The sequence below is a fragment of the Mirounga leonina genome, unplaced genomic scaffold, assembly GCF_011800145.1.
Source record: "Mirounga leonina isolate KUSES-001 unplaced genomic scaffold, KU_Mleo_1.0 Mir_114, whole genome shotgun sequence".
Taxonomy (NCBI): domain Eukaryota; kingdom Metazoa; phylum Chordata; class Mammalia; order Carnivora; family Phocidae; genus Mirounga; species Mirounga leonina.
This window is the reverse complement of record NW_023270265.1, coordinates 53,342,119-53,369,044: the sequence shown is the minus strand read 5'-3', so window position 1 is coordinate 53,369,044 and position 26,926 is coordinate 53,342,119. Positions and strand designations below refer to the sequence as shown.

At 53.4% G+C, this 26,926-nt stretch overlaps 1 protein-coding gene across 1 annotated transcript in view; it reads right to left on the bottom strand.

The window, feature by feature from the left end:
* Positions 1-26,926, bottom strand: part of INPP5A (inositol polyphosphate-5-phosphatase A) — a 170,914-nt gene that overhangs the window by 64,159 nt on the left and 79,829 nt on the right. The window contains exon 5 of the mRNA XM_034986502.1: positions 130-193. Coding sequence (XP_034842393.1) covers positions 130-193 — 64 coding nt within the window. The remainder of the gene's footprint in view (positions 1-129; positions 194-26,926) is intronic.

Here is a 26,926-nt window from a genome sequence, read left to right as displayed (position 1 = left end):
GGGGTCCCGGTCAGGAATGCCCCTGGAATCCAGAGGGCCTTGAGCACCAGGTTTGCACGGAAGGCCCCTGGTTAGTGGCTGAGACCCTCTCACAGGGACGCCGGGCGGGGGAGCCCAGAAAGGTCTTACCTTTAAAGTCAAACTGGTAGATGTTTTTTAAGGACTCATGAAGAAAATAAAAGCTTCCTAATGCCTGCAGAGCAAAAAGAGAAACCGAGTGAGAGACCAGCACTGGGGGCAGTTTGAGCGCGGCTTTAAGGGAGGAACCACACGCTCTTGCGGAGACGAGAGCTCACTCCTCAGGGCCTACTCACGGTCCCTGGGATGAGCCGTGAGCCACACCTGTCCCCCCAGATAGGCCCTTCGCCCGGCCGGGGCGCGCACTCCAGCCGCCTGCCCTGGGCTGCGGGCGGCGGGGTCCGCGGGAAGGGCTCAGCGCCTGGCTCCGGCCTCGCTCGGGCTGCACGCCACGCCTGCCTTCTCTGCCCACCGCGTCCTCCTCCTCCCCATGGGGCTGCAAAACCACCGCCCCCAGAGCCGCCAGGCCCCCGCCCCAGCCACGGGCGGACGGTTCTGGGCATCGGGGTCCAGTCAGGAAGGGCAAAGCTGCAGAGGCCAGACGAGGGGCGCGTGGTGACCACCAGAGGAGGGCTGCCCGGGACGCCTGGCACTAAAGTTACCTGCTGTTTATCTGAATTCCAACTTGGTGTTTTTTATGTGCCTGTGAACATATATATGGATACGTACATTCCTGTGTGAGTGGGTGTAATGTGTGTGTGTGCGTACGTGTGTATGTGTGTATAACCACGCACATGTATTCACGTGCCTGTAATATCCATACGTGTGTCCATGTGTGTATCTCTGTACGTGTGTGTCTGTGTATATGCGTGCGTGTATATGTACGTGTGTGCATGTAATATATGTACTTGTTTGTCCATGTGTGTATATCCGTCTACGTGTCTGTATGTGTGCAATGCACGTGTATGTGCATTTATCTGTGTGCACATGCATGTGCGTCTATGCATCTGTGTATGTGTGTATGTATATACCCGTGTAGATATACATATGAATATCCATGTGTATGTGCATGCACATGCATGTGTGTATGCGTTTGTCTCTGGTGTGTGTGCGTGCATGTACATTTACATGCATACATGTGCACACACAGTTTGAATGTGTATTCATGTACATACAGACATAGATATGTATGTGTCTATATACATATATTTTATTCTTTTGCTGAACCTGGTCACCCCCACAAGGGACCTGGGGAGACAGAGCTCCAGCAGCGGCTACTCCGTGGACATGAGCCTCTGACGGGCTGTGCTGCATCTGATTCAGGTGGAAAGGGCACTCTGAGAAAGTGTCAGTAAATAAATGTCGTGGCAAACCTGTACTACTGCCTTGTTAAGCATGATAAAGCCAATACAGTATTAAGAAGTTTATAATAAATAAATGGAAAACAAATTGCCAATGCAGGTATAGAAACTCTAATTCATGGAGTCAGAAAATCCATAATTAGCTCTAATGAATATTTAAAGTCAAAGTTCAAGCTAACTTTTTCAATGTTTAACCTACTCTATCAATATGGTTTAGGGCATGCATCTGTCACAGGACACGGCAACGTCCACAAAAAAGCACACCCAGGCCTGCGGACGGGAGCCCTGCGCTCACCGGGCCTTCTGACCACAGCACCTGTCAGCACTGTGCTCGTCACGTCTGAGAATATTGACTGCTTGCCTGTTTTACTAAAAACAATTAAAATACTTTTTACATATTTATAAACCTAACTGTCAAGGGTGGCAATTAATTCTCCATTAGTGAGATGCAATCCAGTCGATGCTGTTCTTTTGTCAGAGCAGCAAACGCAAGGTGGGAGCCTCAGATCCGCCCGCGTGGGGCTGGCCTCGAAGCACAGCCGGACGGTGCGGGGTGGGGGTGGGGAGCCAGCGTCTCCCCCAGAGAGCCAAGCCCCCGGGGCTCTGCAGTACGGGATGGGGGTGGACCAGGAACAGAGACCCCAGCTCCTGTGTTCAACGGAACGTGGCAAGTGATGTGTCTCTGAGACAGGGTATGGCCCAGCACTCCTGGCTGCCATCCACCTGGGTGTCTGCATGAACCGCTGCCCACAATGGATGGAACCCACCCCCCCACCCCCGCCACGGCTCAGCAGCTGGCTCGGGGTGCAAATACTATAAAACCAGTTCTCAGCTCAACTGGACTCTGCTAAGGTGATGCATCTGGTCATTTGCTTTCTGGACTTGAACTCAGATGCCAGGAAGCCCCCCACCCCCCAAACACAGCTGACTCAGGGTGATGATGGGAGCAGACCACCCCTACACAGCCCCAGGGAAGACGTGTATTTGTCGAGTGCTCCCACTTCTCCTGCGGAGCTGCCTGCACTGGGCTGGGGGTGACCTGGGCCTGGGCAGAAGCCAACCAGGAAAGAACACAAAGTGACTCGTTAGAAAGGCCTCCATCAGTTTTTATTTGCAAACAAATCAGAGGGCCAGTAATTTATCATCCCTGCAATTAGGTTAGCAGCCAAAGTACATATCATTAACCTGCAGGCCTGCTGCATCCGGCTCACTTTTCCACAAAACAAAGAACATTCCTAAGGCTCAAGTCAGAGCGACAGCAGTGAGAGGCTCTTGGGGACACATTCTTCTGCAGACACCACGGAAAAGCATCTCAAGTGTGACCCCAAGGGGTAGCAGGTGCCCCACGTCCTCATCAGTGTTGGCAGCTGCCTCCCGACAGCCCCTCCAGCAGTCACCAGGACCGGACCCAGGGCCGCCTCTCCCAGGGGACAGGGCTGGTGGGGGGGAGTGGGGGGGCCCAGGAAGCCAGCTGCGGGGTCTGCACTGGGCAGGGGCATGCGGGCCGGGATTCCGGCACAGCAATTCCCTACCCGCCATGAAGGGCGGCTGCACTTCACAAATGCCACGCAGGCCTCAGTGAGCCCCTGCTCCTCCAAGATGGCATACTTTGCTGTCTCTACAAAGTGTCTTCTGCTTGTTATTATTATTTTTTTTTCCTGCTTGTTATTTTTTAAAAATAAAATAAATGGGGGCACCTGGGTGGCTCAATCAGTTAAGCATCTGCCTTCGGCTCAGGTCATGATCCCAGGGTCCTGGGATCGAGCCCCACGTCGGGCTCCCTGCTCAGTGGTGAGTCTGCTTCTCCCTCTGCCTCTGCCGCACCCCCTGCTTGTGCACACGCTCTCTCTCTCTCAAATAAATAAATAAAATCTTAAAAAAAAATAAGTGGATCTAAGAACAGGAAAAAGAATTTCATGAGATACTGTCGATAATCTTCAAGTTTGCAACAAATCAGAACAACTTAGTTGTTCTAAGTTAGAACTAACAGACGTGAATGAATGAATGAGTGTGATGTAGCCCCTGGTCCGTGGCCCACTCTGTCCCGCGCGGGCAGACAGTGTGGAGGATGCGGGTGTGATGGCAGGGGCCTCACCCATGAGTATGTGGTGAGCACTGAGCAGGAGAAGCTGCCGGTAAGAAGGGAAGCTGCACACACGCCCCTGTCTGAGCTCGAGGCTTAGATGCCAGAGAGGTTTCACTTGCGCAGCCCCCGAGACACGCATCGGGACAGGCAGTCGGCCGCGAGTCCACTCTCTGGACCCTGTCCCCTCGTCCAGATCTGCAGTAACCCCTGAGCTCGGAGGACAGACGCGACGGGGAGACGGGTGTGTCCTACAAGTTCCCATATTCAGTGAGGGGACACGTGGCGCTCACCCTCCGAGAAGCGGGAGACTTCCAGACACACTGATGAACTAACGCTTCACCACACGAAGGTGGGTCAATAAAATCTGAAATACTCCTATGATGCCACATGATACAGCATGGAAAATAAATCACACCCCAAATCTAGATGGACTTCACAAGGCTGAGAAAGAGGAAGTTCCTAAAACTTCACTTGGCCAAGGTAACAAAAACCTAATCAAAAGGAGCTGAAATAAAAAAATGTGATGTTAAGATTATACCAAAAAAGGAATAAAATCATAAACATAAAATCCAGAGCAGCGGTTACCTGGGGGGTGGGGGTGGGGTTAGGGCAGGTGCACACAGGCACGACGGGGACACGGGGACTTGAGAGGAGTCTACTATGCCCTGTGCCACTGGCCTCTCCCCGCAGGCAGCCGCCATCTTGAACGGTGGTGATCAAGGTCCGAAGCTCAGGGCTCTCGGCTTCTTCATCAATGCCACCTTACCTACTCTCTCCTCAGGAACTTGGTTTTTTTCCATTCAAAGTTCTGTTTTAGAGATGCTCCATATTCAGACATGTAACTTTAGCTCACTTTTAATGCTCCGTAACAATCTAATATATAAAAATCCTGCAATTTTTATCCATTCTCCACTGGAGATAAAGCCTGTCTCCAATGTTTTCACCATTACAACTGACGCTACGGTGAACATGCTTGCAGGGACAGACACACAAGGTGCACGTATGTATTAAACGTGCATATGCACGAGACTGAGCTTCTGGGTCACAGTGTCTGTGCATCTGCAGTGCAGGGGTCCTCAGCTTGCCTGATGACCCAGACCTCTCGGGCACTGCGGGCAGGGCCTGCCGCTCCACATCCCTGGCCAAAACCTGGTGTCAGCAGACTGCGGTCTTGGCCAGCTGGATCGTGAAACGACACACATCACATGTCACTGTTGTTTTGATCTGCATTTTCATTATACCATCATAGTTGAGCCTCGCTTTTTTAAGACTATTGACAATTTAGATTTCTCCTGTGAACTCCTTATTCATATCTTCGATTTGTCTTTTTCTCATTTTACAAGATCTTTAATTTTTAAATATAATTTGATATTATCTCTTCATCTATTAGTTGCATTACAAAGAATTTCTCCCTCTTGGGGCGCCTGGGTGGCTCAGTTGGTTAAGCAACTGCCTTCGGCTCAGGTCATGATCCCGGAGTCCCGGGATCGAGTCCCGCATCGGGCTCCCTGCTCAGCAGGGAGTCTGCTTCTCCCTCTGACCCTCCTCCCTCTCATGTGCTCTCTCTCTCTCATTCTCTCTGTCTCAAGTAAATAAATAAAATCTTTAAAAAAAAAAAAAAAAGAATTTCTCCCTCTTTAGCTTATCTTTTTATGGCATCTTTCATTAAATGAAAAGTTTTTATTTTTAAAGTAGTCAAATTAGTCAGGGCTCCTGGATGGCTCAAGTCAGTTTCAGCATCCGACTCTTAATTTCGGCTCATGTCATGATCTCAGGGTCATGAGACCGAGACCCCCCTTGGGCTCTGTGCTGAGTGTGGAGCTTGCTTGAGGTTCTCTCTCCCTCTCCCTATGCCCCTCCCCCCATTCTCCCTCAAAAAAAAAATCAAATTAATCATTAATCAATACATTCCTTTATGCTTTATGCCTTTATGTCTTATTTAGAAATAGTTCCCTAACTTGACTCCACAGTGACATTCTCTATATTCTCATGTAAAAGCAGTAACAGTGTATTTCACCCATCTAAGATTTTAGGGTAACAGAGACTTGTTAGTGGGTGTGGCACAAGGTAGAATCTAGAGCTATCTCATTCTCTGTGGAAACCGATTGGTCTCCCCATGATTGTCATCGTCACTCTCATATTCCATCTGTGCACCAATGTGGGGGTCTGTTCACGAGTTCTTGATTCTGCCCAACTGATCTATTTCTAGTAACAATTTTTTCCTATTTTAGCTTTATAATAAGTCTTGATATTTACTAATGAAGTGCCTCATTTTATTTTTCCTCACAAGTGCTTTTGTTATGTGGGGCCCTTTGTATTTCCATATGACACTTCAGAATAGCTGCTGGATTACGCCCAGAACATCCTGCTGGGGTTTGGATGACAGAGACTGGAGGCGGAGGGGACATTTTTAGGATATTCAGCTTTCCTTCCCATAAACATGATACATCTTTAACCATATATTTGAGATCTTTTAAAATGTTTTCTAATAAAGTTCCACAATTTTCTCCGTAAAAGTCTTGAAAATCTTTTGTTAGATTTACCCTTAGTTATCTTTCAGTTTCTGTTGCTTTTAGAAAATGTAATTTTTGAAACTACCCTTGGTTTAGAACCATTTGCTGCCGGTGAATAGCAATGCTATTAGCTGTTGTGTATTAATCTTTTATTCAGCAACATTGCTCAGTTTCCTTTCCGTTCCAACAATCACGGATTCTCTCTGATGATTTGTGAGCAAGGACTATTTGTTCAGGTTCGTTTCTTCCTCACAATCTTTACCTTTTCTCTCCTTGTTTGTTCTGTTTTGTTGCAACGCCAGGTGTTCTGGCTCCACGTGGAACGACAGGGCCTGGTTCTGAGGACACGGCTTGTGGGGAGGGCAGCCGCGGACGTGCCTGAAACGTGACCTTCTGATCGACGTGAAGCAGGGTAAGTAAAAACAGTGAGGTCAAAGATGACCCAAGCCTTGGTGAAAGAAACTGGAGCGGGCAGTTTTTCCAAGAGGAGTGGGCTCTGGTGGGAAACCAGTAACCGGGATGAAACTGCCGCATGGACGTGCCTGTGGGGCGTCCACATGGGGACGCCCCACAGGCAGAAGGCTGGCGGGTCTGAGGTTCAGGGTCAACGTCTGAGTAGGAAGGGACATTTGAGCTGTCTGTGAAGGTCGATACCAGCAGCAGTGGGAACGCCGAGGGAGGGCGTCTCATCTGAGGGCTGAGCCCTGGGGCACTGCGTCAACATGGCACCTCGGCCAAGAGAGAAGCGCTGGCCAGGACGAAGTGAGAGATGAGCGCAGGGCGTTTCTGGTCTAAGTGGTGAGTCACTTTCAGAGATTTTCCCTGCATTCCTGGCATCCACCTGGCAGGCCCATGATGCGTGTTTTCACACGTTGTTGGAGTCTGCTCCTGATACCGTGTTTAGCAGTTTTAGTTCCCAACCTTGTCTCTGCTCTCGGCACCCCAGGGAGATGATTCTCTGCCAAGTCTTCAGTAGCCCTCCACTCACAAATGCAGAGGACACTTTTCACGACCCCTGCATTCTCAGCAGCAGAGATCACCTGCCCTTCCCTCCTCCTTTAGTTCCAGGTTTCAGGACTAGGGTCCGCCCCTCTGGGCACCCGTCCTCCTCCTCCAGGTGACGGCACATGGCGTCTGCTTGGGGTCCCCGTGAAGCCTTCTCCCTCCTCCCCGTTGTGGGGGCCTCACCCCTCCCATCTTCCAGCGGGCAGCTCCCACATGCACAGCACTGGGCCTCCCCTCGAAGGCCGGCCTCGGGGTCAGGGGCGGACTCCCACGTGGACTTCTCATGTGGAGCCCAGTCTCTCCCGACTTGGGACAGTAATGTACCACTCAACCTCCTGCCCCCTGGAAACTGAGGGTCGCTCTGGATCCTCCAGCTGCTTCCCCGCCACCATGTCTCTCCCGCACACATCCTTTCTGTCCGTGAAATCCACACGCTACCTTCAACCCTGCACTTCCCTCCGTTCTCCCGGCCCCACGCTGCTGCGGCCCCCTCAGACTCTTCACCTGGCGCCGGGTGGCCTTTTAAGACTAGAATCTGACCCCATTACTCTGCTCCTCGGTCACAGCCAGCATATGGGTCCCCCCCGGCCCGCTCCTGCGCGTTTCCAGGCCCCACTCCAGATCACCCAGCCCCGGCCACACGGGCACTCGCGCCGGGAAAAGGCTGAGCTCTGCCATCGTCAGGGCCTTTACCTGCTTTGCCGTCCCCATTTCAGCTTCTCACACACGACCCTCTACCACTGCAGGTCTCCAAGGAAAGGCTGCCTCCTTTGAGCAGCCCTCCCTGACTGCTCAAGCAGAGCCCTGGTGACCCCAGCACACACCCACCCTGTCGCAGGGCTGCTCATTCTGGCTGCTTGCTTGTTTCCTTCCCAGGAGGGGTGGGAAGCTCCTGGTTGGTGTTCTCGTCACCCGAGTCCCCAGCTCAACACCTGGCGCACACCAGCAACCCCACAACACCTGGCTAAGGACAGGGATGCAGAGATGCACCTGCAGGACTGACTGCTGAGCAGTTCAAGACCCAACACACAGGACTGTTTACTCTGGTTTCAAAGGACAACCTAACGCATCGCTTCCACTGCCTCCAAGAAGCTGAGCAAGGCTGCAAAAAATCACAGTTTTTATCAACAAGGCGAACAGCTCTTTCACGAGCAAGCCCATGCTCCTGGTTTTACAACAATTTAATAGATTGAGTAATAAATCAAAGCAAAGCTACTATAACATTCATTAGATTATAAACAATAATAAATGAAACAAAGCTTTTGTTTAAATCAACATACAGCTTCACTGATCTCTTCCTGTATAATAAACTGGTGGACAGCTGCTCTAATTGGGTGGGGGGCATCACTGCCCACGTCCCCCAGCCTCACCCAGGAGGGCAGCATGTGGGAACGGCTGCACTTAGCACGTCACTGTCACGAGTGCTGTCCTCTCTCAAAGCGGCTTTGTAACCCTCTCAAATGAGAGCTGACTTACGTACAAAGTCCTGACTTTCCAATTTCAGCTCCTGGGGCTAAACATGAAATGACGGCACAAAGGTGTCCCCCCGTCTGACCCTCACTGCAAGCCCCTCTCCAGGCTGGCTGCCCGCTCGAGAGATGCATGGATAATTTCATCTTGTCTGCCGTCCAACAGCCAGCATTAGAAGTTAATTAAATTGGTTGTCCATTGTGTTCATCTACTTACGGAGGTAACGATATTCTGCTCCTGAATTAAAGAGCGTTTTATAAAGCTTGCACCATGGGAGCTGGCATGCTGAGCACTGGGTGCTGAGCCCTGTCACAGCCCCTGCCGGGAGTGTCCCCAATTAGGCCGTCCAGTGAGGGGCCAGGTGGAGCACAAGTCATCCTGACAGGAGGCTAAATGCTTCACGCTGTTAATATCTCGTGTGGGTACGATAAATCCCCCCCGATTAATACGCCTGTTGGCCTTTCCTACGACCACCGCAAGGAGCTGGTGCAACGTGACGAGATGGGCCGCCTGGAGGGCGCGGGGTGAGGGCGCAGAAGGCACAGCGAGGGTAATGCCCGAGCCCTGCATGCAGGGGACACTTGGCAGCGCAGCTGACCTGGGAGGCAAGGCAGCGGCCCTTGAGCGGACTCAGGCGTCCACTCAGGCACCCAGTCCCTGCACGGACGGCACCTTCTCTGCCGCACGGTCTTGGGCGACCGAAAGGTCCCGAGGACTGAATGGCCTGAAGCGTGGGGGACAGTGACAGTGCTTCACACAAAGGGCCAGCTTCTGACCACAGAGGCTCCATCCCCAGGAAGCCCTGGCACAGTGGTGCAAGCATGGGGAGGCACCCCAGGGCAAGGCCAGGGTGTCCGCCAGGGAGCCGGGGCAGGGCAGGCGCCTGAGATGGGGTCTCTGCAGAGAAGGTGTCCAGCTTGCAATGGCTGGACTCCACGGCCGACATGAGAAGACAGCTGGACACTCGGATCTGCAGTCCAGGACAGAGGTTGGGGAGCAGATGTAAATGGGGGTGCATGACATGTGGACGGCCAACTCCACAGATGCTGAGCTTGCCAAGGAGGGACTAGACCAGAGCAAAGGACGGGGCCGATGACTGGACCCAGGACCACCATTAGGGAGGGACTGGGAGCAGGTGAAAGAGTCAACACAGAGACTGCCAAGTGGGGGTCAGTGAGGACAAGGAGAAGTTGTGGAGACGTGGAGGTCAGTGGGGACCCAGGGATCAGGGGGGACATGGGGTGGTCAGTGGGACACGGTGTGGCACAGAGTGGTCAGTGTGGGGACCAGGGGCAGGTGGTATCTCGGAGGGGAGAGGGGAGGAGGGAGCACGGGGACCGACCCCCCGCCTCCACACTCAGAGGTCAGAGGTGATGTGCGCTGCCATATCGAACGGTCAACATGGAAGAAATTCTGGCTCCCGAGGCTCCTCACACGTGAGAGACGGGCAGCCCCACCCCTGAGCCGTGGAGTGGCAGCATCCCAGGAAGGTAGAGGTGCCCGAGAGCGGCTGGAGGCTGCAGGAGATGTGGAAAAGCCCATGTCCTGCTTCTCCTCCCTGCCGCCTGCACCCGATGGGCCGTGGTGCTGGGGACGTGCCGCCCACTTCGGATGCGCGCAGAGTGCTCTGAGGACGCTGCCAGGCCAGGCTCCTACAGGCCCAGCACACTCAGACCTTCCTTTCCAAAAGGGAAATCCTACGGACTCTCCCGATGGAACAGGTTTCACAAGCTAATGCCCCACAACAGGCGGGAAAGGGCAGTCGACTCCTCGTGCCGTCTTACTTGGGGGGAAGGGAGGCGGGCAGGGAAGCCCGCGTGCATGATGGAGCCGCCACCGTGAGCCGTCCCCGCGATGGCAGCGAGCACCCCAGGGCACATTTTAATTCACTCACCTCTGTATTTCTCTCTCAAAATGAGATTTGTTTGCAACATAGATACACTTTTTGATAATATTTTGCAAACTGAAAGTTTCAATAACGAGCAAAGAAAAACACCAGTCTTAAAATAACCAACTTTAATTACAAAATTTATTAAGTCATTTTTTTCATGTCTAAGTGATTAGAAATATAAATCAATAAACTTTTATGCCAATTAAATTATGTGGAGCATTTACATCATAATCAAAACAGCTCTGACTTTTATCTTTTCTCTTCAAAAATCATTAGCTTTTCAATTACAATTTCACCCTTACAGCGTTCTGGAGAAATCGGTTATGTGCATTATGGACAGAGGATAATTAAAGTCAAATGCACTTTAAGAGTCAAACGCAAGCTGTTTACAGAATACCTTCTGCCATTAGGGAAGCTTGGGGCATATAAAATGCTACTGAAAGACTTAATTGATTTTTAAATTTCAATTATATTGCGAATGCCATCTACTCCTGTTCCAAATAATTTAACTCCGTCCCTGTTGCACAGAAATGCTGAACAGCTGTTGCATTCTGCAAAGGGTATGCCCTCCCACCGGGCCGAGATTTGGAGTCTCGCAGACCTCGTCATTTTTACTGTTTTCCACGTCACAAAGCCCTGGGAATGCAGACTGGCGGGGACTGGCGGGGACTGGCACAGCGCCGGCCAAGTGCCGACCCCCTCCCTTCCGTGTGCCCCGTGCTCGCGTGGGTCTCTGTCTCCCCACCACTGCTCTGGCCTCCGTCCTGCAAGCCTGGACGCTTCTCCGTCTGCATGAAGATCCTCCAGGACTCGCCGCCTCCTGTGTGGGTCTGCCGGCAACGCATCCTTTATGGCTCCGTTTGAACCCACACGCGCACGGCCCCAGTTCCCGGCAGGCATGTCCACTGGATGCAGAAGTCCACAGCCCCCGGGGCCGCTGTGTCTGCCGTCTGCTTAACTGCGGTCTTTCTCGGTGCTGCACCTCCTTCCCCATCACGGCTTGTGAATGTCCTGCGCGTCTCTGGTCGTGCTCAGAGTTACTCTCGTCTCTCTGGCTCATCAGGACTCTCGAATCTGTGTGCTGAGGTCTTGCACACACTGGAAAATTGTCATTTATTATCTCATCAAAAATGACTTCTTAAAACAAACAAGAGTTCTGGTTCATGTCTCAGCTGCGTCCTCGGGCTCCGACCTCACGTGCATCAGGCCTTGCTCCCCATCCTTTCGTCTCCGCGGCTTGTTGCAGTGTTTCCTTCTGGCTTGTGTGTGTGGTTCATACGTCAGTAGAGCCTCAGTTCCCCCTTCTGTAAAATGGGGCTAACTACCCAATTCTTTGCACATGAAGGTCACGAGGGATAACAGAACCCTGTGTCTGTCAGAGAAACCACTCGAACATGTAGCTCTCCTGCTGTGTCCCCTCCCCAGATTAGGGTCCGTCAGCTCTCAGAACACCTTTCTTAAGTGTTAAAACCCAGCATTTACCTGATCGCCCTCTACATCGATATGCGCGGCCCTGATGGTCACCCCGCCTTCTTCCACTGAGTCCTCTCCTGGGTGGGCAGGTCCTGGGGCCGCAGCACGGGGCTCCCACCTGGCGACGGCCTCCTCATGGTCTGGGGGCCCCCGTCAGTCACGGGGCCGCTGCACACGGGACATGGGAAGATAATCATGCTTCCCAGGGTCGCTCAGAGCACCCAGGACGAGGCTCTAACAGTTCGATGGTAACGACTGTTCCTGTGAGGCGATGCCTCGACTGTTTCCTCTTACCCCGGTACACGAGGCGCGGACAGCTTCAACCATGCCCAGGCTGACCCTGGGGGGAAAGGCACAGTCGGGATGGGCGTGCCAGCCACGGGAGGCTTTCTGCTCCCACGGCAGAGAGGCCGAAGCCTCACTGTTCAAACACCGCTCAGGCCCCTCCCTGGGTGAGTCGGACGCCCCTCCGCCGGCCAGGCGGAGGCCACGGCACGCCAAGAGCCCTAAGTGAGCACCCGCCACCATGCGCTCCCGCGGCCCCACCAGGAAGAGGCAGGTGAAGGAGCCAGATCCAGCGCGCCCCGCAGCCACTCGGACTTCCCACAATCTGAAAGACGGGCCTCGTCTCCCTCTCTCTCTTCTGAGGCCAAATCACGGAGGCCCTTACGGGAAAAGCTCTCCCCCACTAATGGCCTTGATATGAATCACACCTGTGGACAAAGCCCACGGAGCAGTGGCGCCCAGCCTGGCCCCTGCGTGCACCCCCCGCCGCGGGCGCTGCAGCCTGACCACCGGAAGAGCTGCGTCACTTCCCTGAGACAGGAAGGGAGAGACCCGGGTGTCCCCAGGACAGTCAGACTGACGGCAGCTGTGGCGTCCAGGGTCTCCTCCACAAAAACAGGGACATGCTGGCACGTGCGTCTGCTGTGGGGAGACTCCGCACCAGGAAAAACCGACAGCTGGGCACACACCTGCTGGAACCCTCTAGAAGGCCAGTGGGACGTGAGTCCCACACCGCCAGTGTGAGGCCCCTCCCTGCATGGGCCTCCTCAGTGACCACAGACCCACAGCGTCCGGCGGTCCAGGGTCACTGAGCTGCGCTGGCGGGAACGACAGCCGGCCAGGAGGGCCTGGCACGCACACAGCGTGGTGGGCGAGTCTGATGCACGGGGCGGGCCAGCAGGGGACACGGGGGCCCCGTGGCCCAGGGCTGGCAGAAGACAGATCGGAGAGGAGCAGGGCTTCTCCAGGAAGGATTTGGGAGCCTGGGGACTTGCCGATGCAGGTCCAGAGACGCAGCAGGGCTCAGGGGCCAGGGCCAGAGAGGCTGCGGGGCGGCAGGCACCGCTGGGACAGAAACAGGGGAGCAAGAGCACAAGCACCGGGCTGTGCGGACGGGAAGGGGGGCACGGTGCTCAGGGACACAGAGGGCAGGCCTTCCTGCGTGGAAACCAGCCACGTGTGCAGAGTGTGACTGGAGCCACGTGTGGTCCGCAGCATGCGGCCGGCCACGTCGGGAACCACGTGCAGGGTGGTGCGTAGGTGATTGATTTTATCGCTCAGCAGGGAATGACCTGACCGGGCGCAGCATGCGGCCGGCCACGTCGGGAACCACGCCTGACCGGGCGCGGGGCAGGCACGGAGAGCCAGGCCCAGTGACTGAGGAAAGGGCCCTGTGCACGGCACGCCCGCCCGCAGCAGGCGAGGAGGCTGCACAAGGCTGCTCTAGAAGGCCAGGACCCTAACTTCCCTGTCCTGATCGTCTCGAGTGCCCAAGGCCCACACTCCTGCCTGGGAACTCCAGGTGCCGGCCAATGGGCCGGGCCACACCCCCCACGCTCATCCATCTCCTGTCACGGCCACAACACTCTGCCTGAAGCCCGCCAGCATCTGAGAGCGGCCGGCTGTCACTGTCGCCCTGCTTCCAAGGAAAAGGCTGAGCCGGACCGAGCACGGCCATCTGTCCCCAGGAATGTCCTCCGTGGGAATCGCTATTTCTACTTTATACAACAGAGGTCACCGAGGCTCCCTCTCATCCTCCGTGAAGATGTGCTGGCAGGTCTAAAAGCACAAGGTTAGGAAAAAATGCAGGTCCGTTTCCCCGCACATGAACCTGCAAGGGCAGCAGACGGGAGCGCCTTGGGAGCGTGGTGCCCACTCTCCTGCTCGCCCAGGACCACGTACTCTGGGCCATCTTGCATCTCAGCCTCCCTGGCTATCACCAGGGAGATCATGGTCAGGTTTGCAGAACGATCCGAGCGAAGAGCAGGTGCCCAGTGAGTCTTGGTGCGGCTGCATCTGAGCACAGCTGTTTTCAAAGGAGAACGGGAATCACAAGGGACACGGACGACGGAGCTACTGAACAATGAGTAAAATGGACACCACGCTTTCAAGTCTCAGGGAAGAGAAATGGCAGGTCCTCCGAAGACTGGGTACAGATCCGCGTTCCACTCGAGGAGAAACACCAGCATGTTTTCATTTTCCCGATCGTGTTATAATTAAATCTCCAGCCGCCATTTAAAATAAAGCCATTATGGACAGTGATCAAGAATTTCATCATTCCCTGCTGAGCGATAAAATCAATCACCTACGTTTTTATTATGTCAGCCCCACAGAGTAAGACGGTTTGAGGTGAAAAGATCCAATGCACTGTGATAGGAGCCAGAAGCGTGCTGTGGGTGCCCACGTGCCCCACCCATAGCCTGGGCACACTCTCGGGCAGGCTCTGCCCGGTGTTGGCAGGAGACGCTGAAGGGGAACTCAAGAGAGGCGGAAATGTAAGTCCCGTGTCACTCTGTCTAAAGAAGGGCCTGGCCACACATAAGCCTGGGATTTGCCTTTGGAATTTTTCAGGAGTGAAGTGAGGTGTGGCCCGGCCCCCCACCTCCTGCTCCCGGCATACGGCCGCCCCAAAGGGCCCACCGACGCCAGTGCCTTAGAAAAACTGAATAATTTTGTTTGATGTTACCTAGAAATAAGGAAAAATAACAAATACTTACAAAAGTTACACCTGAAAAATCTGCACTCAAACTTCTGTTCAATGTACTTAGCAAAAAGGTCAACGCTCAGAATTTGCTGGATAAATAAATGTTGGTAAGGCGGATGAATCACCGGAGAATTGGTGCATGGCAGCGAATGAATAACCTGCGGACGCTTCCCAAACCCCATTATTTCCCCTTTTCCAAGAGCCCGAGATTCATGTCCCCGCATGCCGCCAGTTCATTACCGAGAAATGCCATCCCTCTTCCGGCTCTCGCTGGGCGGCACTCGGCCCCTCGAGGACCCTTAATGTTTAATTCCCCATCATCCGCTCCACTGAACAGCTTAATCTCTGCTTGTGTGATCAATACTATATCAGTGTAAATTAAAATGACAATTTTAAAGTAATTAAGCCTGTTAATGCTCGATTCAAATGTCATTATTTGCACAAGGGATTGAGGAGAAATTACATGGTGTCCACGGTGACAGGAAGACCGCTGTGCCTCCTCGCTCCTGTTGCGTGGGGACTGGAGGCTTTAGCAAAGTAGATTACCTCTGCCTCGCCCTGCCAGGGCACCTATCCAATTTCTAAAGAGGATAACGCAATTTGATAAATTTAATTCCAGCTACAAACTCAGTTACTGGGATAACACATGAAAACGGGGAGACTCTGAATGAGGCCCACATTTCTAAAAATACAGTCAGCTCCGGAAGGAGTACAATAGTTATGGTCTGATTCGATTTGTTCTCTCTCTTTCGAAAACCCTTTAAATAATTATGGTGGCTGGAAGAACAGCCAACATTGATTAAATAGACCAGCTCTAACCCGAGAGGGGCTGTGGCTCAGTCACGGCGGCTCACCGTGGAAACGCCTGCCATCGTGAGCCAGAGATGCGCTCGGTCACATCGTTGCATCACCGGGTCTCATAAAACAGATCAGACAGCTCCACCGCCCAACAAAACCTGGGCCTCGCCCAGCACCGGCAGGTCTGGCCCCCGCTGGGAAAGCTGAACCCGCATTTGTGTTCCGAGCCGCGGGGCTGGGCGGGGACGAAGAGAAAGAAGACGAAACCTAGTCATCTGTGGATCGCCTGGACCCTTCACCGAGGCGCCGGCGCCGGGACACGGGGCTGCCAGGTTGTGGGACCAGCGCTCCGGCCCAGGCACTTCTCCACCTGATCCTGTGCAGCGGGGCACGCGCTGTGGACGGCCTGCACCCCAGCACTCGCGGGCCCAGGGGACAGCTGCAACGGCAGGACCTCATCCATTAGAGGCGCAATAAAAATTGACAAGCCAACGTTAATTTCAAGATGAAGAGCAAAGTGTAACAATTTCCGCTTGAAAGATGTTTCAGCGCTTGCGGCCAACCCTTCAGGGTTTTCTCGGACCACCGGAGACTTGGGTCCCTGCAGAGGGTGGCCAGAGGGGCAGGACAGCCGTCCCACGGGCTGGGGCTCCGCCTACCCGCCTTCTACTGACGCGTTTTGGGTGCTTCACTTGTCCAGACTTCGTGTCTCCTGCCGGGGAGGGGGTGTGCAGTTGCAGGACTGCACCTCGTCACATGCACGTGGAAAAGGCCTTATCCGCTACCCGCCTCCCGCGTGGAGCCACGTCCACGCACCGGAGGCCCTGCCAGCAGATCGTGGGGCCGACTGCACCTCTGGGCGCTGGAGACACAAACGCCCCGAGTATGAACGATTTCCCACGTTCACAGACGAGACACTAGGTAAGAATCAATGATGCATGAACGACTAATCACAACATGGAGGAGAACAGTGAACAAAAAAGAGGCGTACGATGATTTGATTTTAAGGCAAATGTGGTAAGGGAATAACATGGTTATGACATTCTTCCTTTCCAACGAGGAAAACCATTACACACAACGCAAGAAACCCCAAATCTCAATGCTACTTTTCTTTGTGATAATTAAGAATCAGATCTCCTGAAAGGTTACAAATACAAAATAGAGGAAGAAATGTGGAATAAGCTGACTTTTCAAAGGGTATTTTCACGCACCTCAGAGGCAGTTTTCCTGCATTCTAGAGGCACGTGTCCCCTCAAGACGTGAGCGATTCCGGAGGATGTGTCCCGGGTGACAGGAAACCGGGTCTGCTTCGTCAGCCTTTTTTGAAAACATTGGAAAATCCACAAGGAACACTGCGTCATGGCCTAGCCCAGCTGAGGGGCCTGGTGCTCAAGGGGCCCATCGTGGGGATCCGCGGGAGGCCACGTGGCCCTGGGGTGCTGGGCCCTCGAGCCGCAGCAGCCTGCGAGCGACGGCCCCCGCCTCATGGCAGAGGACGTGGGACCCCCACGCCGACACATCCATCAACACAGCAAACAGGAAGCAGCACGGTGTGGACGGGAGCAAGTCTAATAAATCCAAAAAGGATGCGATCCGAACACATCACCTGCCGGGCACATTCCCTGCTGACGCGGGAAACCCGCGGCCACCGTGTGTTTGCACATGTGGGCAGCAGGATTCACCAACGGGACCAGCAGACGGGCCGACAACGCCACCAGGGGCCACCACCTCCTGGGACCCGGTGCCGAGGACACCAGCCGTCAGGGGCCAAATGCACTTATGCTCGAGCAGCCAGGCACGAGACGCCCGCAACCCCTCTCGGGAAAACCTGCCTCTCGCCCCCCTCAGGACGGGACAGCGACTGGCGCCCCGCCGACCCCGCCCTGAACCGTCAACCCAGAGGGCTGGTCCGGACCTCCATCAGCCTGAGCATAACGAATGGGCGCCACCCGCTGGGAAGGCCTCGCCAGGTGCTGCAGGGCAGAGTCCTGCCCGCCTCGGAGCGCAGGGCAGTCAAGCCCCTTTCTCCTCCCTGGGCCCGCGACTCCTCCAGAGCGTGACTCTCATGCACTCTGGGCCTCTGGGAAAACCCGTGTGCAGGATGTTGCTCTCGTCCCCGCTGGGGCAGTGAACACGGACCTGCAAGGAGGCCACGGCCGGCGCGAGCAGAGGCAAGGGCACCGAGGAGCCCACGGACCTGCCGGAGAGGAAGCTGCTCCCGGGCTCCCGGACTGAAACGTCGCTCGAGGCCAAGTGAGCGGGACAAGCCAGACTGTGAATCACCCGTGACTATTTTGTTATGTTCACTGCTTCACTGATTTTCTGTCAAAAAATGCTAACAAGCAGGAAAGTCCTTAAGAGCTTTACAATTTTTCAGTTTGTTCACCAATACATTTCGAGCGGCGTATTTGTTTCCTGGGCCGCGTGTGACACGGCCCTCGATCACGCCTGTCTGCGCCTGATGGATCGGCCGGCCACGAGGCGCCTGCTCTGGATTCCCACCGGGGAAAGCCAGGCGTGCACGGAGGAACGGGCTGCTTGCATGGGCGGGGACCCCCAGGCTCATGCTGCCTGAGCCCTGCGGGGAGCCAGACACACTGGCCACCCGCTCAGATCTGACCCAGGCAGGGCTCTGGGAAAAGGACAAGGGACTGCCCAGCCGCTCGGAGGCCCTTCCTTAGGGAATCACGTGCAGTCTTGCTGTGACACCCGGCATGTGCAGGCATTTCAAAAGGTGAGCTGATGGCCAGCTGTGAGCTGGAAGACTGCACCTGCCTGCCTCAAGTACCCAGAAGTGGACTGAAGTCACCCTTCCATTCACAGTCAATACGGCTTTATTTAACCTCAAGAACACCTTTTCAATTTCATACTGATAGTATCTGCACAGCGTGTATATGAACCAGGCGGTAATTCACCCTCTGCTGCTGCTTCTCCTGGAATGTTCTGTTCCTTAATCGTAAGACACGAGGAGTATCTGCCCGTAGCCTTTATGTGAAGTCAGCTTGTGATGTAGACATTTCCCTTTCCAGCTAAACCCTCTGATGTCCGGCCACCCGGCCATCCACCGCCTGGCCAGACCTCGTGGTGGTGTTATCGGTGCACGGCTGGCGTTCACAAAATGGCACAGGTCGTCCGTGTGCTCGCAGATGAGGTCTGCTGTGTCCACACAGCCGGGAGGCTGTCACCACGGTCAGGAGCGCCAACACGTCCATGGCTCCTGGCGTCCCTGTCCCTGGAAACCACTGATCTGCTTTGTACAGATTAGTTTGGTTTTCAAGAGCATCATATCAGTGGAATCCTGCAGAACGATCTCTGTGCTATTCAGCCCATTTCCGACTGCTGAGCAGGACGGCAGCTTGTCCACTGGCCTACGGGTGGGTGTTCTCACGTGGGTACTCGTCCTTGCTGGACAGGTTCCTTCACTTCTCTCACGCAGACTCCTGGGAGCAGACGGGCCGGGCCGGGTCACGCGGTCGATGTATTTTAACTCTCTAAGAAACTGCTACAGTGTTTTCCCATGTGGCTGGGACCCACATTTCCTCCCCAGCCCCAGCCGAGCCCCAGCTCTTCCACGGCCTCCCCAGCACTGCATACTGAGTTTGTGACCTGCGATGAACAACACGGCCTTCCACTGCCTTGCTCTAATAACTAACGGTGTTGCGGACCTTTTCATGTGCCTGTTTGCAGTTTTCATATCTTACGTGGTGAAGTGTCTGTTCAGATCTTTCAAAAATTCAGTTGTTTGTCTGGCTAGCACTAAGTTATAAGAGTTCTTTATACGTAGTACTCCAGATAAAACTCCTTTGTCAGATATAATTTGCAAACATTTTCTCTCTGGCTGTGAATTGCCTGGTTTTGTGTCTTTTGAAGAACATGTTTTTTCATTTTGATGAACTGCAACAGATTAACTTTTCTTTCATAATAGTTTATGGTTTTTGTGTCATATTTAAGGAATCTTTAGCAAAGCTGAGGTCACTAAGATTTTCTACTATGTGTTCTTGTAGGAGTTTATAGTTTTAGCTCTCACACTAGGTCTATCATCTGTTTAGAATTAAGTTTTCATAAGCTGTGAAATAAGGGCTGACTTTTTTACACGCGGCCATCTAATTGTCATAGTTCCACTTCTGAAAAGCTCGCCCCCCACACACACCCTGGGCTGCCCGACACCCTGTCAAATCCAGTGATGGCCTACTCCTGGGCTCTCCACTCTGGCCCACGGCCTGTTTATGTGGGTTTACATCAGTGCTACTCTGTCTTGACGATTACAGATTTATAATAAGTCTTAATCAGACAGTGTAACCCTCACTTTGGCTAATCAAAATCCTTTATATGTCCCCCTAAATTTTAGAACCAGTTTCTCAACTTCCACCAAAAAAAGGTCTGCTCAGATTTCAACTGGTATCTACATCAATGTGGGGAAAAGTAACATCTAAATAGTACTGAGTTCTCCAACCCTTGAACAGGGTATATCTCTCCATTTATTTAGATTTTCTTCGATTTCTCTCAGGGATGTGTTGTAGTGTTCAGTACACAGGTCTTGCATATCTTTGGCCTAATTTATTCCTAAATATTTCATATTTTGATGCTGTTATAAATGGTAATGTTATTTAAATTTCAAATTCCAACTGAATCATTTATAAGCTGATAGCTTATAAGCCAACTTATAAACTACATGACCAGATTGTTAAAATATAAATAATATACTTTTACATTAGCCAATCCCTTCTGACTATTCACGTAAGCACTTCACTCTGCATTTTTTTTCTCCTAAAGGAGACTTGTTCTCATTACTTTCAATGTAGTCAACTCAGTAAAACTGATCTTAATCTTTAAACAATTTATACTAGGCTCTGGACTGTGTTTTTAAAAGTATAGCACAAGGGGGTGCAGACACGCATTTGGGGGCACAGTGTGATTTGGCTGGAGCGAAAGGGCATACGTAGGGGAGAAACGCGAGTTTTACTCTAGGACAGGTCCGTTCTGTCTAGCTTCCTCACCCAGCTGAGATACAGAAATCTGCACTATCTTCCACCCTGTGGGTTTGGTCCTACTTCTCTTTAGTGTTCATGAGGGCACACCCCCTGGATGGTTCGTGCTTAGAAGAAGGAAGCAGAGTCCACCCTGTACTTATTTCGACAAGAACGTCAAAGCTAGATCTAATGGTCTTTTAAATCTGGAACAACCCATCTACCCTTCTCTGTCTTTCCACAGCTCTGATAACCTCACTTCTTTTCCCCTAAGTGCAATGGCTCCCCATTGACCATCTAATCTCCTTCAAATCCTTTGCCTGATGCTCAAAAGGTCATCAGGGTTCGAGCCTCTTCTGTCGCTGCCAATCTTTCTGACAGCCTGGGCTCAGCTGGCTGAACTACTCCTGCCCACTCCTCACAGATCCACATGCCACCTCCCTCTCACCACCTCCTCCTCTTGCCAGAAGTCTTCTTTGAGGTCATCATGAAGAGAAGGAATCTCTGACCTCTAAGTTTTTTTTCTTTCTTTTTAAGTGGATAAAAAGAAAACTAAAAATCACAGTTCTTCAAGGCTTATTATGAAAAACAGCAGTTCCCTGATCCTTTCAATTTTCTCTTCCCCAGAGAAAATTACTTTCTTTTACTTATTTTCTTTTGGTATTTACCTCCATATCACTAAAACTTGTTTTGTTACTTCCTGATTTTCTAGTTTTTAACATTAACTGTGGAAGAGAATGATTTAATTCCCTTACACTGCCTTTCCTCTTCACTCACATGTCACACACATGCATCCCTGATCCCCCATCCTCCAGATATAAACACACTTTTACTTGAATTAATAATCAGTGTATCACCATAACTTTAGAAACGTTCTTCATAATAGAATATTGTGACTGCCTTTCCTTTCTTCAACAGCTGTTTGTTTTTCCTGCAGTTCATTATTGCCTTCTTTTTACATTAACCAAGTTCTTTATGTATGTTATCATCATTCATCCACACACTCTGTACATCTCATCTCAGGATGTCTCAGCACATCAGAAAACCTATCAGTTGCACCTTCTTGGAGAATTCTCTTAGAAGCTGAACCAGCTTCCTTAACTGCTCACCTGCCTAGTACATGGTTACCCTCCTGGGCTCTATCTTCATTCCTGACCTGGGGATTCCCTTGAGAGTTGGGGCTCAGGCCTCACACACAGGAGCACACACTGGTGTTTCCAGAGCTGGATGGAAAGGGCATCGTGTCCAAGAAGCAGAGTAAAGCCCTCTGCAGACTTCTGGTCATGGTGGAGATGACCCCCATGCATGTGTGAACTCTCTGCTACATATGTCAAGGGAGCTCCTATGTTCAAATCCCCTCTGCTTCAGATGTTTCCTGGATCCTGTGCCCACATTTTTTGGATATACTACCTCATGACAGAGCTTCTTGACAAAGGGTGCTGGGGACATAATTTTTTCAGATCTTACATATCTGACATGCTCTTTTCATTTTTCCCTGTTTGCAAGCTTACAGACTGGCCTAGTGGGAATTCCATGTGGTAATTTCTGGATGCCAGATGTTGAGGACATTGTTCTTATCCGTCATCTGTCATTTCCAGTGCTACACTGGAAAGAGGGTGCCACTTGGGTTCTAACTCCTTTGGCTAGAACTTGCCCTTCCCTGTCTTCCTTCAGAGTTGCCCTGCAGCTGGGTCTTTATGCCCCCACCAGGTAGGGCATGGCCTTGGGGGTGGCAGGTGAGGGGGGAGCTGTCCAGAATCATGTGCTCCACAGCTGGCAGCAGGCCATCCACAAAGGGGCCCAGGAGGTGCAGATCCGTGTCTACTGCAGCCTCCATGCACACACCAGTGCCCAACCTGGAATGCTTTCTCGTCCTTCCTTCCATGGGTCACTCCTGCTCATCCTTCAGGTTCAGATGAAACATCACCTCCTCAGAGCAGCCTGTTCATGACTCCCATATCCATTAGGCCCCTGGGGTGCTCTTCACACTTGGAAACTGCACACTTGTGGACTTTTGCCCTGAGTCTACATGCTCCACGGGGGCAGAGAACTTGAGGGTGTGTCATGTCACGTGTAGCGTGGTCACATGGGACACCCCACGGGTCATGGTTGAGTGTCATGTGTAAGCACTGGCTCCCCGGAGTCTGTACACTCCAGGACAAGGAGCACGAGGGTGTTGTGTGCGGTGGGTGCCATTAGGTGTTGTGCATTGTGTGCCATGCTGTGTGGAGCCCAGCTGCCAGCACAGGACCGTGCTGTGCCCCACCCGGCCGTGGGAGGGAGCTGCTGGACTTCCCTCCTCCCGCTTCCCATGATGAAATGAAGCTAAGGACCAGCTGGCCCACTGGGAGCTGAGAGTCTGGGCAGGCCATGTGGGCACAGAGGTGGCCAGGTGACCCAATTTCTTGGTGCCCTAGGTTCCACGCCTACCCTCAGGTGCCCTCTCTCAGGAGGAAACGAGCCCCTGCCCTATTTCTGCCATGCCTACCACAGTGCAGAACATGTGTGCACAGGACAGGGCCTGACCGAGATTTGCAGAGGGAGTGAACCTATATATGTCTCAGCTCACTGCTGACGTGGGGCTGCAGTTCCAGATTTTGGCCGAATCTGAACACGGTTGTCCTTCAAAACTCAACTTTCTGAATCATCGCTGAGGACACACTCCATATGGATTTATCAGCATGCTGCTGACCAGGGCCCCGCCTTCCTCACGGAGGAAGAGGACCTCTGCACACAATCCACAGCTGGATGACCACACCAGCCCCCGAAGCTGAGACCATGGCAGCTCTTTGCCTTTCCAGTTCTGGATTCTTCTAAGGGAACTCTTTTATTTGAGAGAGAGAGAGAGAGAGAGAGAGAGAGAAGGCGCATGTGCACACTCGAGCCAGGGGAAGGGCAGAAGGTGAGGGAGAGAAGCAGACTCCCTGCTGAGCACAGAGCCCAACACAGGGCTTGATCTCATGACCCTGAGATAATGACCTGAGCCAAAAACCAAGAGTCAGATGCTTAACTGAGCCACCCAAGCACCCCTAAGGGAACTCTCTTTTTTAGAACTGTATGTACTTAATGTGTATGACGTGATGATCTGAGGTGCCTTTCTCAGCTCCTCCTTGTCCTGGCGGAGGCCCCAGGCCTTAATGGAGGCCCTCTCTGTGCCCATCAGCCTAGAGTGTGGGCTCCCAAGGCAGAGGTCAGGTGCGACCACCCACTGGCACCAGCCCTGCACAAAGAGCACACCACCCACGTTCCTGCAGCCAAACAGAAAGGCTTTAAGTCACCTTCATGCCTGGGAAGCCAGCCCATGCCCTCTGCTGAGAAGAGCAGACCCCGGTTCTTAAGAAGGAGGCCAACTCATGGTCTCAACGCTCTGCATCAGCTGAAGCACAAACAGGACCCTGGCCTTGGCATTCCCATAGCGGCCGCCCTGGGACAACCCTCTCTTGGTCCCTGGGGAGGAAATGGAGTGGCAGCACTCTGAAACTTCTTAATGCAGGCAGCAAGCGTCCCATGTGCGTTTAGAGGGTGCGCCATCCTTCTAAAACATGTGTTCTTGTCTGAAACGTCCCTAGAGGCAGACACAGTATCCAGAGCAAAGAGAAATGCCAGAAAATGGCATATGGTCAGAAAACAGGACTCTAGGACTGGACACTCATGGATATCTGGCACTCAGAGACAAGCTCTCTGCTGGGGAGTGGTCATCTCAGTGCCTGGGGAGCTGGCCATGTCTCCAGGAGGATGGGGCTCCTCCTACCTCCTGCCCAAAACCCTAGAGCAGGGAGACATTCCCAACAGGGCCAATATGCCACACAGGGACCCCTCCATCCCGCCAGTTGGTTGGCCCTTACCACGTCCACCTCATTCCACCCCTGCTCCTGAATCAGGTTGGAGAAAAGCAGTTCCTTCCTCCACAACCCCCATCCCTCCCAGACAGGCCCGTCTGTGCCCCGGCTGGCGGCCTTCCTTCCTGTCGGCATACCAGCCTGCCTCAGAAATGTCCGTCCACCTCCTGGACCTGTTCTGACTTCAGTCGATCAGAACCCCAGGCCCTTGTGTGAGGCACAGAAGGAGTCTCTCTGCCCTGGGTTCCAATCTGTGTGACCACAGAGGAGCCTCTGCCTCCTCCATCCGGTGGGGATCACGGGTCACATGCAGGTCTGGTGGGAGGCCTTCTGTTGAGCGCGCCGACCAGAGCCAGCCCAGGCCCTGCAAGCCCCTTGCTACGACCTCGCAGCATTAACAACAGACAGCATGTGCGGAAAACATTGGGCCGCTGCTTCTCATGGCTCAGGAGCAGGGCGCCAAGCAGGTGCATGCTGGGCCCTCCTGGAGGACGATGTGGGGCACACAAAGTGCAGACCCGGGCAGGGATGGCTGGCATCCCCTGAGAGTCCCAGGGACAGGACCCCTTCTTCCTGCCACCCCCAGGGTCCAGCCCGGGGTCCTCTGTGCCTGGCTGCTTGTCATTCCGGACACCAGTGAGTGGGAAATGGGTCACAGGGAACCCTGACTCCTGGGGCAGCAAGACGTGCTGTTGGCCATGAGCCCTGTGTTAAGTCCTAAGTCTTCCCACAAACAGCCCCCCAGAAATGGCCATCCCCCCATTTCCTGTGTCCTTCCCCAGCTGCCCCTGGCACCCACACCTCCCATTCTCCTGGGAGGCCATGTGGATCCACACTGTGTGGCCACGGGGACCAGGCCAGAGTTTTGGGGGCTCCTGAAAGCCTTTCCTCCAGAGGCACACAGTTCCCCCATGCCCACCAAGAACCACAGCACCTGAGACTCCAGCCTGCCCACCACACCTGGCTCGGCCGCAGGCCACTGGTGCACCCCTGGGCTCGTAGCCCTGTAGGTACAGGGGTTTACAGAGGTTGGGAGGGTCTGCTGTGGCCGGGCACACCCGCGGCCTGGACACACCCGCCAGCGTCTCCTCAGAACGCACGGAGCCAGATAAAATTAACCTTGTGGCAACTGTCCTCCCCCACTCAATAGCCCCACGCCACCTCATCTGTTAGAGGCAAATAAAAAAGTCAAGCCTAAATGTATAAAAAATTATGATAGAAGCCCTAAATAAGGCAGGGACTGCAAGCTTATTGAGTCAAAAATCAATCAATCAATGAGCGAGTGGATCAGGAGCACCTCATAAGCCCCAAAGAAATAATTTGCCCAAACACTGGGATTTAACAGTGGAAGACCAAATTTCAACACTTTTAGGAAGTAAATAATGAAAAATCAATTCAAAGAAAAAACAGATCAAGAACCCTGGACCCTGACGTGCCGACACATTTATTGCTGAGACCGTTTCTCGGCTGACCCGAAAACTTCGGGAGGTGTTTATTTACTTTCAGCACCTTCCAGAGATCAATATTTTTAATTTGGATCCGAGTTATTATTTTTCACATCACAGCAGCGGGGAGCGGAGTAAAGTGGCTCATATTTTAGTGCTAAAAAGATCGATATGACAGCTTCACCTTCACCGCCGGCCCCCGCCGCCGCCGGGCCGCACATCACTGCGTCCCGCGGGGCTGCAGGTGCCGCCGAGGGGAGTGGGTCGTTACTGCCGGCAGAGCAGACGGTGTGATTTAGCGGAGCGCAGAGGGCCCGGTGCCCTCGGAAAACCAATCTTGCTTCTCGCACTCCATCAGGCCTGTCTGCCCCACAGGCAGGGCGTGGAGGCCAGGCGCAGCCACGGGGAGGGGAGCCTCTGCCGGGGCACATCAGTTCCCTCATCAGAGATGCATTTCCTTCCTTCCCCTTCCTCAGATCAAAGAACATCAGTAAACTCCATTAACTTTCCATAAATTTCCCCTAAAACCTTACTCAGGAGAGCAGAGACAGGATAAGGGGCTGGCCGTGGGGGGAGCATCTCCTCCAGGAGCACGCCTTCCGGCCCCCCCTCTCCACGGGCACTAGGCCACCGAGGGGCTGGGAGGGGCCCGGACCAGAGGGAAGGAAGACAGCAGCCCTAGCCCTCCAGCAGATCCGGGTCCAGTGGCAGGCGGGCCCCCCACTGAGGGATGCCCAGACCCTCCCAGAAAAGCAAGTCCAAGGTCAGCATGGAGCCTTTGGGGCCTGTGCACCCCTGTGAGGACTCTCCTCTCGGCAGTGCAAAACACAACACAGGGTTGGGGATGAGGCAGGAGCCCCCAAAACAGGGAGCGGAAAGAAGTAAGAAGGAGCAGTTTGTTGGTGACCAGCAATCAAGATGTCCCGGGACCAAGAGCCATGAGTGTGGGCACCGGAGTGGGAGTGTGGGAATGCACCACTAGGCCAGGAGCCAACCCCTCCTAGGTGTGGACGGGGCTCTCCCAGGGTGGACAGGGCCCTCCTGGGGTGGACGGAGCCTTCCAGGGATGGA